Consider the following 13,316-nt stretch of genomic DNA (forward strand, 5'->3'; position numbering starts at 1 on the left):
CTTTGTTGCCTTTATGCTACTGGAAACAGCAAGGAATTCAGGACTAAGAGGCAGAACTTGGGGGAGTCTGAAACTTATTTTGAATAACTTTGGGTCCCCTGGAGAAGGAGGACATGACCAATGACAGTTCCACCAATGTGTTTGGGGTGGAGTTGGGGGTCTGCTGCCAAGACTACAGTTAACATTTTTGTGCTATATGTTTAGGTGATAGCTGAGACTTAGAAGACTCAAAAGAAAGTAGGCACAACCCTGTTTTAATATTTTTCCTTGTTCTCATGAATCACCTGGGTTGGTCCCTTTCAATTCATGGGGTAATCTTTAAATAACTACAGAAGGAATGGGTTTATAGGTAGGTCCATTCTTTTCAAGAAGAGGTTTTTACTCAGTTGTACTTTTCTCTGTATCCTGTCTTTTTTCTCTCTCTCCCTCTCTCCTTTTGTTGTTACGCTCTGTGTACCTTCACAGCTCTATTCCTTCTCTTTGTAAAAAGATTAAGAACTTCAGAGGTGCAAAAATAAATAGGATGGCTTCTCCTTTTATAGCTAGGTTTATGAGACTATAGAGGAAAATAACTTGCTTGGAAATAGAATGATTCTATGAAGCCAGGATAGGAAGGGCAGAAGAGAAGAAAATTCCATGGCATTTTCATATTACACATAAAGTCCAAGTTATTTCCCTAGGGACTTGTCAGGTCTGAAGGATGTTTTCTACGTAGGGAGGAGGCCAATTGCTATACAACTGGTAACCTCCTAGGGTATGTCCCCTGGCCATACCTACTTCTCTAGGGTTCTCTGACCCAGTGTAAGTTATAATCAGAGGGGAATTTCCTTATTTGAAGTTTTGTCACTTCAGTGACTTTCTAAGTAGAAATGGGAGAACCCAGAAAAGTTTTCAAAAAGTTTTAGTTCTTCCTGGAAATTACGTGGTTTTTTTTTTTTTTTTTTCCTTCCTGTATGTCATTTGGTTGTGAGGAACTCTTATTACCTTTGGAACAAATATGAAGCAGTTTGAAACAGTTCTCTGGAAAAGTGAACTTGATTTTGGGGAGAATATTCTCTTTTTTCTCCAATACTTTCACAATAAAATGTATGCTCAATGTAACTGAGGAGAAAGACTACATATGTTGCTTTTTATTCATGCATGTATGTTTGTATAAGGATAATGAAGGTAAAATTTGGTTGCTTAAGAATATAAAATCAACACATTCTTCAATTTTCTTATTACTTAAAAAATGTATATGCTATGAAAAACTATCTAGAGACTTATTTCAAATTTCCATGGACTATCTTACATAGAAATAGATACTATCATATTCCTTTTCTAAAAAGTGAAAAAGGGAAGTGATGAAGAACAAGTGTTTCATGGGCCATTGATTAAAGGATTCAACAAGATTGTGTGTAGTGGGTGTGTGGGTATATAATACTGAATGAGACAGAGAGAGAGAGAGAGAGAGGAGAGACAGAAGAGAGAGAGGTATTTGATTGGTGGGATAGGATATTTATCATTGTAATTTAAAAAATTCTACAGCTATGTTTTTATTTCCTATGATACATGATTAAGTTCTGGTCAAAAGCTTTTAACTCAATTTATTATTTAGATTTGATTATTGTGTTTCCCTTCAACTAAGTGTCAATAGGATCACTCCTTTGCTAAAAAGAATTCAGTAAAATTAAGGTAATAATTTGTAATAATATTAGATCAATGAATTAGACCAGAATCATCCTCTCAAAGGTTTTAAAGTGGTCTAAGTTAAATATATTCAAACATTTTGCCATAAGATAATGAAAAACAGACTGGTTAAAGGGACAGTACCAAGATAGATACATTTAAAATGTGAAACTACATAAAAAACTAATGATGTGCTGTATGGTGACTAACATAATTAAAAAACAAGAAATAAAAAAAGGAATGATTTACAGAGCTAAATGTTTGGAAATAAAGTGTTTAAATTAGATAAATAAAAAAATGTGAAGCTATTCTCTTCATATTGAAACATTAATAATTATGTTTTCATGTAGGAAAATAAACCTCCCAGAATAATTATTTTTCTGATTTTTAAAGTGTTAGCTACTAGAGTATGAACCAACCTCATTTCTGATGCCCATAGGTATGTAACATGTTAATAAACTTGGGCATCATTTTTCTTCCTTTCTAGTTTAACTTTTGAATTAAAAAAATTGTTTTGTACTGATTGCTGATTAATCCCCCTAATAGATACACAGTATGTGTTTGCGGAAAGAAAGAAATTTTCAAACTGACTCTTCTAGATGGGTTGGTTAGCTTGAATTTGTTTCCTAAAAATAGACTGCTTTCCTAAATTTATATATAATTTTGTAACTGTCTGCTTCAAGTCTGAACCAAACCCGAGCCTCTGAGATACAGACTGTCCTGAACCAATCCATCACTAATTCTACAAAAATGATTGAGGAAATTGTCCAAAGGTTATTCCTTTAGATAAGAACATCACATATTAGTTGGTATTCAAATTAAATAGTAATCTATGCATAAAAATTAAACTTTACATAGAATGCAAAATTAAAAGTAAAAACAAAATATCCAACCTTACTACACAGGACTTGCTGAATTGAGAACACAGGTAAGCTATTGTGGGGTCAACGCACTTACCACGGTCAGGTTCAATTAATAGCCAACAACACGAGCAGTGTACCTAGAATGCTGATTAGATAGACATACTCATCGTACTCATCACCCACCCCATAAAATGCTTGTGGACTCTAGGAACCCCAGACACATATTAAAGAAGAGGATTTAATGGATAAAGGAGCAATTGGACTCCTGTATTTCCCTCTATTTCTATATAGAGGTGATTTTTGTGATGAATAAAGTCTTAACACCCATAAATATCCAAATAACTCCAATAACTTACTTAAAATGTTTTTATACTTTATAAATAAAATTTAAAATAAAATGTACTTATAAATAAAATTTATACTTTCTAGATTTTGGGAATGGACAATTTTTCCTGGAAGATAAGTAATCAAATGTCTTAGGGATACAGTACTACACCTCCTGGATTTTTTGATTGATGATCCTGTGACTTGTCTACCATAGAATGTTCCAAATCTTCTTTTAGGTTATAGAGTTCAGGGAGATTATAAATATCATCTGTTCACTCATTCCTTAAATTATTCAGCAGATCTTGAGAGTCTCAATTGCTTTGTACTGAGGGTAGGGAATTAAAACAAACAAACAACCCCCCCCTATCAAAAATCCCACTACCAAAAGTAGCTTGTCTTCATAGGACGAACATTAAAAAGTTCTTATACATAAAAAAAAATTATGAAGGAAAAGCTTAATGCACTACCATTAGATCTAAAAGTTGAAAGAAGCAAATAAGGAAAATAAAAATACACAGCATGCTGGTGTGTGTGTGTGTGTGTATTTCCCAGCTAGTCCATGCACCTAGAATGCCCTCTTCAGGGGAACATCACTGACCACAGACCCACTCCCCTGCTGGGCTCAGGGCCTCATCACTGCCCTGTTCGAGCCTTCTGTGTCCTTGTTTTTAGTTCTTTAGTTATCTTCCCTACCTTATTAGAAATTATCTCTTCATGTGTTTGTTTCTAGCAATGAATCATATACTTCATGAGGGGAGTGACAGATACTATTTATCTTTCAACTGGTAACAATTCAATTGAACAAGTGATTAATTGATTTGCTGAAGGCTGGATTTTTGTGGAGGAGACATGATAAAGAGGAAAACCTTTACTTTTGGTGGGGGGCGGGCAGCAAACTGAATTCTACTCTTGGGCTGCCACTCACAAGTTTGTTGTGGGAGCTGGAAAGGATATGGCATGGACTTCGGTGGTGGCTTTGGGCACTGTGTTGGGGCAGAGTCTCTTTGTACCTTCTTTGTACTCTTCCTCTTAGCCTACCTCTGATTTCAGCCACAATGTCCACACTCTGGGAGTTCAGACTTACCTGCTGGTAGCCGGGCTTGTTTTCCTGGGAATTGGCTCAGAGAAGTATGGACTGGGGGTGGCAGGGATTTCTGTCCCTGGGAACAATCCTTAACCAACGATGACGGGAAGCTGTTGGAGAAATACTTCTTCCTCCTGTCCCTTGGAGGGGATGTTTCAGAGCGGTACTTGTTTTCTTTTCAGAGGGCTTGGCAGGATCAAACCCTCTTTGAGAATGCAGCTCTATATTACCTTTCCTCGTTCTCTTCTCACCCTCATTTCTACTTCCTGGTATCTCACCCCAAATAAGCCACCTGTACCTGGTTCAAGTCCCTATCATAGGCTCTGTGATCAGGGAGACTCAAACCTAGAGAACTGTGTAAGTAAGCAGCAGAGGTCACTAAGCACTAAGTGGACAGTGCTTTTGTGCTCCAGATTTCTACATAACACCCAACATGATTTCTCTACCACCTGACACATGCTTCCTGATTTATAATTGGATCTAGCTAAGGACAACTCTACTGATACTTTTTTTTTTAAGATGTTATTTATTTATTTGACAGAGAGAGACACATCAAAAGAGGGAATACAAGCAGAGAGAGAGGGAGAAGCAGGCTTCCCGCTGAGAAGAGAGCCTGATGCGGGGCTTGATCCCAGACCCTGGGATCATGACCTGAACTGAAGGCAGACGCTTAAGGACTGAGCCACCCAGGTACCCTTTGATTGAAACTTTTTGTCTTTTTTTTTAAAGATTTTATTTATTTGTCAGAGAGAGAGAGAGCGCGCAAGCACAGGCAGAGAGAGTGGCAGGCAGAGTCAGAGGGAGAAGCAGGCTCCCTGCGGAGCAAGGAGCCCAATGTGGGACTCGATCCCAGGACGCTGGGATCATGACCTGAGCCGAAGGCAGCTGCTTAACCAACTGAGCCACCCAGGCGTCCCTGAAACTTTTTGTCTTAAAATATCTGAATTCTATTTGCTATGTAAGATTTATGTCATTTAAAAAATTTATTTATTAAAGATTTTATTTATTTGACAGAGAGAGATCACAAGTATGCAGAGCAGCAGGCAGAGGGTGGGGGTGGGGTGGGGGAGGAGGCTCCCCGCTGAGCAGAGAGCCTGATGTAGGACTTGGTTCCAGGACCTTGAGATCACGAACTGAGCCAAAATCAGAGCCCATTGAGCCACCCAAGCTCCCCTATTTATGTCATTTTAATATTTGTCTTATTTGCTGTCAGGGAACCCTGGATAGGAAACATGCACAAACCCATCAGGCAGGCTGAGGGGTAAGCTCACCCATCTCTGCTTGGAAACCTTTATAATGATCAATGGCAGATACTATAAGTTGCAAGAGTTCAAGAATCCTCAAGTAGGAAAATGTATGAGCTAAATGTTCCCAAGAGCTTCAGCCTTCTGGAGTCAAAACTCTGACCTTCCAAATGCAAATCTGATAACTGAGCCCCTCCTCCACAAATGCACTAAATGGTGCAGTCTAATACCTTGTCTCCTATTTCCCTGGGTAGGGAAGTGGAAGACAGTGGGTACAAGATGCTTTCTTCTCATATATTCTCGCATTTGCTATTCCTGTCTCCCTTTCGTTCACTCTGGATCTGCCATCGTGCTGTACCTGTCTCCTGCCCACACCAGTTCGTTCAAAGCCACAGACAGTCACCTGTCCTCGGTTTTTCTTTTGTATCTCCAGCCCAGACCTGCTACAGAGAACTTTACATGAAGGCTTGGTGACGGTGGCAAGGAATTATAGCACACATGAGTAAACAACCTAAATTTGAATAAGTGGATAACCTTTTCTCAAGTTCATCAGCTATTTCTGTTCTGGGTGTCTGTTACCTTATACTTCTTTTTGGGTCCCTGAACTGCTGCCATTTTTGCTGCCACTTTTGTAGGTCTCCTCTTTCACTTTATGATCTCCCTCTTCCCCTTTACTCTTAGTCCCCAGATTCACCTTCCACCCATTTCAAAGAAAATATTTTCAAAGCACACTGCATGTGAAATTTACTGTTAATTTGTTCAGTGGAAAAATTTAGCTTCTTTTTTTGCAAACTCCTTATTCCAGACTCTGCCCCAGACTTTGCCTTTTGAAATCCCATTCTGTCTTCTCAAACAAAATGCCAGTTTGCGGTGCATATTTAGCAATCCAATAATTGTTAGAAACTTTGGAAATCACAGTTTTTCTTTAACTGTTTAAAGATCAGATTCTTAGGTGGTTTCAAGGTTGAAGCATTACTCATAGCTCCCCAGCCAGGGGTTTTTGTTAAAGGAAGCAGGCTAGGATAGACTTTGTTCCCTTTCCCCAGAATAGAGACTCTAAGGGTTAGATTCAACCATTCTGCCCCTCCTCGTGGCCAAATCCAGCTCCAACTGCCTGATTCGGACTGTGGTCCTGCTGACAACCCTACACTATGTCCCTGGGGGATGTCTCAGGTTCACTTTATGGGAAGGGACCAGAACTAAGGGTGAATTGGGAAATTATTAGACCCAGAAAAGGAGTTTTTAATTTACACAACTTCTGCCAAAATATGTATCTTTGAATTAGGCTTGGGATGCTGCATCAACTGCCCTCTGATACTGCACCATGAAGCCAATATTACTTTCCCCAAATTCAGCAAGCCAGACTCTAGTTTCTAAGGATGGAAAAGAAGAATGCTGATGGTGCTTAGTGGTGTTATTCAGATCTTCAGATTCTTTTTCTGAGTAGTTTTCCAGAGCCATTCTCTTTCTCTTTCCTTTCTGGGACTCCAATGACACACAGGTATGATATTCTGTTATGGTTCCATGAGTCCCTGATGTGTCTCCCCTTCCCCTAACCCCACTCCAAACTATCTGCTCTCTGTTTTCAGAATAGAAAATTTCTATTGTTCTCTCTTCAAGTTCACTGATTCTTTACTCTGTCTTCTCTATTCTGTTGTTGAGACCATCCATTAATTTTTTGTTTTTATATTATATTTTTCAAAATTCTAAAATTTCTGTTTGATTCTTCTACATATTTTCTATGCCTTTGCTGAGGCTTTCTATTTTTTCATGTATTTCAATCATGTTTATAATTGTTTGTTGGAGCATGTTTGTTGGATTCCTGCTTTAACATCATTGTCAGATATTTCTATCCCCTGTGTCATCTTGGTATTGTCTGTGGATTATGTCATCTCTCATTCATGTTGAGATTTTCCTGGTTCTTGGTAGGATGAATGATTTTTGATAAAACATAGATGTCTGGATCTTACTTAAATCTTCTGTTATACTAGGCCTCTTCTGGCACAGATCTAGTAGGTAAAGAGGGGCACTGCCAAATTACAGCTAGGATGGGTGGAAATCCATGCTTCCCAATGGCAAGTGGAGAAGAGATGATCCTTATTACTGCTGGCTATAGGTGTGGTTAGAAGGTCAGGCTTTTTGCTAGGTCTCTGCTGATACTACCCTAGCTTGGAAAGGCAGGAGTACCTTGTTACTACTCCTCACATGGCCTCCACCAACACCATGGGGATGAGGTTGTCCTTCTTATCACTAGGTAGTGATAAAAGTTCTGATTTTCTTCTAGGCCACCTCTGACACAATCCAGAGGCATGAGGGAGGGACAGAGATGGAAATCAAGCCTCCCCACTGGCAATGCAGGAATGTGGTTGGGTGGGGAATGGGACCTGGCATAGTAAAATCCCTGCTCCCATATGGGTCTTGTCTGATATTACTCTAGTGGAAGGGTTGGGGGCGGCTCCATTATAGCCTGGCAAAGGTGGAAGTCTGTGTACTCTACTTTGTCTTTGCTGGTGAGAGTAAGGTTGGGGGCTGGGAACAGATTTCTCTGTGGTATTTAGCTAGAGTAGGATGTTATTTTAGAAAAGTTTTCAGTCCAATTGACATGATCCTTTTGGATAATGGGAGCAAGTTTAGTTTAGTTTTTTGTTTGTTTGCTTTTAGGTACATGTTGGTGTTTCTGGATTACTGGTTTTTCCAGGAATGCAGTCTGGAATACCTGAAGAAAAGAAAACCCAAAACCCGAAAGCTAAGAACCAAGAGAACTTATCACTGTGTCTTTCCATGGGTCTCAAAATCTCTGGCCTGACCTTATGTTCTCTCTATCTTCCATAGTCTTCTTATGTTGGTTTTATGTATAACGTCCCAGTTTGTTTGTTTATTATGCTCTAGTTAGCAGAAGGAATAGAGAAAAGTACTCCAACTCCAGTTTTCCAGAAGGAGAAATCTCTCTGAAGTCAAGATAAAGTAGCTTTGAGGCTTTGCCTGACACTACTTTATCCAGCCAACTTCTGAGGTTTTAGAGGCTCAGTGGGTTCTCATTAGACTCTCACTTTTGTTACCTGTTTTGGTCTTAAATCTGAACCACTCTGAGCAAGTATCTGGCTGTGTAAGAGGTGTGCCTCCTCCTGCCCAGGCTACTACCATGTTGTAAACCACTCTACTCTGATATGCTCGTGTGTGTATCTTCTCATTTGCTTCTTCTAGGTCCTTCCCGATGTCTAGTGTATGTCTGTATTCTTTTGAGAAACTTGATAAAAATTCTCTATATTCTGGAAAATGAGTACCAAAGGGATAAAAACAATCTCAATTATGTTATAATATTTGACATGCTCTTATATTTGTTCAAGTCAAATTTAAATTTATCATTTAGTTATTTTGTTTTTAAATGGGCTTATTTGAATCGCCAAAACAGCTATTTTCTACAAAGAAAAAAAGTTTGATTTTCTTTATAAGAAAACTGTTGTTCATGTGCTGTATTGCTAAATAGAAGAGAAATGAATATAATATATTCAATATAATAATATTGAAAATAATAAGGTAAATGAAAAAACAATCTCAGCTTATATATTGTGTCTGTCTTGTTAGAGACTTCCTTGTGTAATTTTAATTCCAAATGCCTTCATATTTGCCCTCTGTTTTTCCCTGACATTGAGAGTCAAGAAAGTCCAGACAGAAAGTATGTGAAATAAAATGGTTGCTAAAGCAGAAAGTGTGTTTAACCCTAGAACCCTATTATCAATTAAACTAATATTATGGCTTCATGATTTTCTTTCAAAAATAATTTCCCCCCTCTAAACTGTCTTGGAAAAGCTACTCCTTGCTACCAGTCCTGTCTCAAGGGATGTGTACTGACTGGAAATTTTGAGCTTCTATAAAAGTGTTTATTAAATTTTTGAATAATTGCATTAAATACCAACAATAAGCAATCATCATTTTCATGTTTGTTGAGCAATTGCTCCTCATTGAACCACAAACTTGGGCTACAAAATTCAGAATAAAGGGCAAAGTACAAGAAGTTCTTTGCTTGGATAAAACATTCGTAGATACTAAGAAACAAGTAAACCAACCAATCAACCAAACAAACCTCAACTAAAAACAAATTGAACATGAAAATTGCATTAGAACAAGTCAAATATACCTGGGGTAAAAATAAATTATAACAACAGTGTGTATTAAACACAATTCTCTTCTGAAGAGTTTATGTCTACTTCTCTGCTTTATGCATCTTTTCCATTTTAAACTTAGGATAGTTCAAGGGGAAGAGAGATGATATATTGTTTTTACTTTTCCTTCACTTACAAAGGAAACCTGAGAGTGTGGAAATATTTTCAGGACACAAATCCTCCAACTACCTGTCCAATGAGAGGAAGCCATTCTTAGGATCATGTCTACTTAAACTAGATCAGGCACAGAGAACTTCTCCCACTTTGATGCATGATTTTTTGGTTTTGCTAGATTTAGTTGTTAGAGAGTATTTTCTTAAATGGAGCCGAATTGTTCCTCTGTGATCCAGTTTGGTCATAGGGAGTAATTCTAGGCTCTATGCCATATGATAGCTTTAAATTTTTTTTTCTTCTATAGGTAAAATATTCTCAGGTTTTACCAGGGTTCGTTTTGAGAGTTCTTTCAGACATTGAAGCATTGTAATAACCCTCTTCTTTTGATGTTACCTATGTTATAAATATACCTGTTAAAATGTGATTAGAAAGTCAATTTAAGAAAATTTCAATTCAGTTCAATTCAGAGAATAGTTATCAAGCAAATTTGATGTGCCAGACACTCTGTTGGGCCCTGGGGCTGTGATAGTGAACACGACCATCTGTCCTCCTAAAGATCACAGTTTGCAAAGACAGATATTCAATAAGTAATTACAACTGTGATGAGTTTATGGAAGAGGATGTAAAGTTGTCTAAAGCAAGGTGGATTTAATTAATCCTGGAGAGCATGGAAGGCTTCTGTGATGAGGAGACATTTAAGTGAGGACTTGAAGCATGAGTTGAAATTGGCTGAGATAACAGAGATTCAGGCAGTGGAAGTGGTACAGGAGGAAGCTTTCAGGTCCCCCAAGTCCAACGACACTTTTTAAGAAGAGTATTCCAAGTTCTCATGTCAGTGGAGAGAGTCTTGGGTGGCTGCCACCATTAGGTAATGGGGAACTCCATTGTTCTGAAGGAGCAAGGCCTTGACTTTTCTTTCTGTGTCATGTTGCCTAGTTTTCACAATGACTCCTCTACTTACTTATACCATAGGTTTTCTTTCTTTTCCTCTCCTCTCTCTCTCTCCCTTTTTCTTTCTTCTACTTCTTTATCATGTAAATTCAATTAGTTAACATATAGTGTATTGTAATTTTGAATGTGGATGAGGTAACTGGGCAATGAGCACTGGGTGTTTTATACAACCGATGAATTACTGAACTCTACACCCTGTTTTTTTTTTTTTTAAGATTTTATCTATTTATTTGACAGACAGAGTAGACGGAGAAGCAGGCAGAGAGAGAGATAGAGGGAAGCAGGCTCCCTGCTGAGCAGAGAGCCCGATGCGGGGCTCGATCCCAGGACCCTGAGATCATGACCTGAGCCGAAGGCAGCGGCTTAACCCACTGAGCCACCCAGGCACCCCTCTACACCCTGGTTTTAACAACTCTTCTGGTTATGGGAATGTATCATCTCAGAAATAAGTGCTTTAAAGATTTTACTTTTAGAAAAAATGCTCAACAGACAACCCCTCTTTCTACTTGGCTATATTTATGTGCCACACAGCTAATTAGATAAAGACCAGAAAGTTTTCAATGGTTTTTGCATAAAAGAATTTATTGATGACATTCTAAAGAGCTGTTAGTAGCTTAGTAGGTGAAGAAATCATAGGGCAGTGGGTTGGGGTGTGAATAGGAAGTGAGCTAGTAAATACAGAGAATACAGACACTCTAAAGAATCTTGGCTATAGAAAGAAGAAAAGGGATTGGATAAGTATGTAGAGGAAAAGAGGCATTAGGAAATGTCAGGTTATTTATTTATTTAGAAGAGAGACTATGGCAAAATTAAATATTGCTGGAAGTACACTACTCTTTATGGCAAAGTAAGAAGTATGAGGAAAAGCATCCCTAAAAGGAGGCCTCATCCATGATCTTTGGTTGTTTTCAATTTGGTTTAGAAGGTAAATGTAAAACATAAGTAATGACTTAAGAATAGGATATCCTATAATAACCTTTATTGTGAATTAGGTGTGTGATGAGAAAGGGAAAAGAAGGAAAAAGAAAATGAGGTACTATATATTGAAGCGACAGTGTTTTCAAAAGGTAGTAGCAAATCAGAGATCAACTTGGGCTGGTGGTTTAGAAAAGGTTTCAATCAGTTTGACTTTAGGGAAGTTATGCTGTTTTTATTTTATTTTACTTTTTTAAGATTTTATTTATTTATTTGACAGACTGAGATCACAAGCAGGTGGAGAGGCAGGCAGAGAGAGAGGAGGAAACAGGCTCCCCACTGAGCAGAAAGCCCGATGTGGGGTTTGATCCCAGGACCCTAAGATCATGACCTGAGCTGAAGGCAAAGGCTTTTATGCAGTTTTTCCAAGCTTTTGTTTTCAGTGTGTAAAAGGGATCATGATGCTGAATTCACTTTTGTGTTTGTGAAGAGGAGATAATTCTTGTAAAGTTCTGAGTATGATTAATATACAATAAATTATAACTCATAAAACCATAGAAAATGGGACACTATTATTCTATCATGATTTGCACATAATAGCTCTTCACTAAAAAGACTGGAGAGAAGGAAGAAGTGAAATACATATTGTGAGCAAATATATAAAGTGAAAAATATGTGTGAGGATAGATGACAACAAATTAGACGGGTCTATAAATGATGCCCTACAGTTTCATTGTGTTCATGATATTAGAAAAATCTGGGAGATCAGAGTACTTGGAACCTAGCTAGAAATTCATGATATAAAGAGTTAATTACATTATCTGTTATAACAGGTACAAATCTCAGTCCAAAATAAACCAGAGATGTAAGAAACATGACTTGATTCTTTTACAAATCAACTAAATTTTTCTTCAAATCTTTTGTTGTTGTTGTTTATCTTTATTTTATTATATGGATTTTTATCTCAAAATCATAAATGTAACTCTTCAATCCAGCTAGACTAGAGGACAGTAGGAAAATATGAACCAATGGAAGTACAGCGAGAACACAAAGATTATAGACTATTTTGAGCAGATGGGGCAAAAGGGTGCTATCCTGAGTTACAGAAGGAATAATCTGGTAGTTAAGATAAAACAAAAGTCAAATTTACTAGATTTGTCCACGGTCAGCAGTGGTGATCTTGTTAGTCTTGCCATTTGTGGACCCAAAGCACTCCATGGGTTCCACAATATTCATGCACTGTCTCACCTTGCCAAAGACCACGTACTCGCCATCCAACCACTCAGTCTTGGCAGTACAGATGAAAAGCTGGGAACCATTAACATTTTCCACGTGTGAGGTTCCAGGACCCATGTGCTTCAGGATGAAATTCTCATCATCAAATTTCTCCCCATAGATGAACTTGCTGCCAGTGCCATTATGGCACGTGAAGTTATCACCCTGGCACAGAAGTCCTGGAATAATCCTGTGAAAGCAGGAACCTTTATAATGAAATCCTTTCTCCCCAGTGTTCAGAGCACAAAAGTTTTCTGCTGCTTTTGGAACTTTGCAAACAGTTGGAAGGAGATGGAGCTTGCCCTCAATAGTGATGTTGAAGAACACAGTGGGATTGACCATGGTTGGGCAGCAGGGGCAGATCCGGCGGTGGGGGTGGTCATCTGCAAGATCTCTTTGAATTTTTAGTTTCTTTGGACATCAGACATTTAAGCTGTCTCTCTATTCCCCGGGCTTGGGTTTAAGTTCCAGAGAGATGTATGTGATTTCAAGATATTGTATGACTCATCTTGTTTTTGAGTCATCTGTCCACACAGATATTTGCTGATCAATTCATGGTTCCATTTAGTCCTTGCTCCATGATCTATACAATAAACTACTGAGACAACTCTCATTCTTGTCTACCTAGGGCTTTAGGTCCAGTGGGTCTCTCTGACATTTTCATGTCAGGCTTGAAAACGGAACCATCATTCTAAAGCTTTTACACTATTCC

The 13,316-nt window shown here is 38.3% G+C and overlaps 1 protein-coding gene across 1 annotated transcript; it reads right to left on the reverse strand.

Moving 5' to 3' along the window:
* Positions 1-12,478: 12,478 nt before the first annotated feature.
* Positions 12,479-12,946, reverse strand: LOC101676520 (peptidyl-prolyl cis-trans isomerase A-like). The gene has a single exon (XM_045085202.1). It carries the CDS (start codon positions 12,944-12,946, stop codon positions 12,479-12,481), a length of 468 nt encoding a protein of 155 aa, XP_044941137.1.
* Positions 12,947-13,316: the final 370 nt, after the last annotated feature.

The sequence above is a fragment of the Mustela putorius genome, unplaced genomic scaffold (genome assembly GCF_011764305.1).
Source record: "Mustela putorius furo isolate JIRA1106 unplaced genomic scaffold, ASM1176430v1.1 tig00000832_pilon_pilon_pilon, whole genome shotgun sequence".
NCBI classification, from domain to species: Eukaryota; Metazoa; Chordata; class Mammalia; order Carnivora; family Mustelidae; genus Mustela; species Mustela putorius.

Excerpts from the sequence above, each read along its gene's own strand:
- LOC101676520 (XM_045085202.1), bottom strand. The coding sequence starts at position 12,946 with ATGGTCAATCCCACTGTGTTCTTCAACATCACTATTGAGGGCAAGCTC.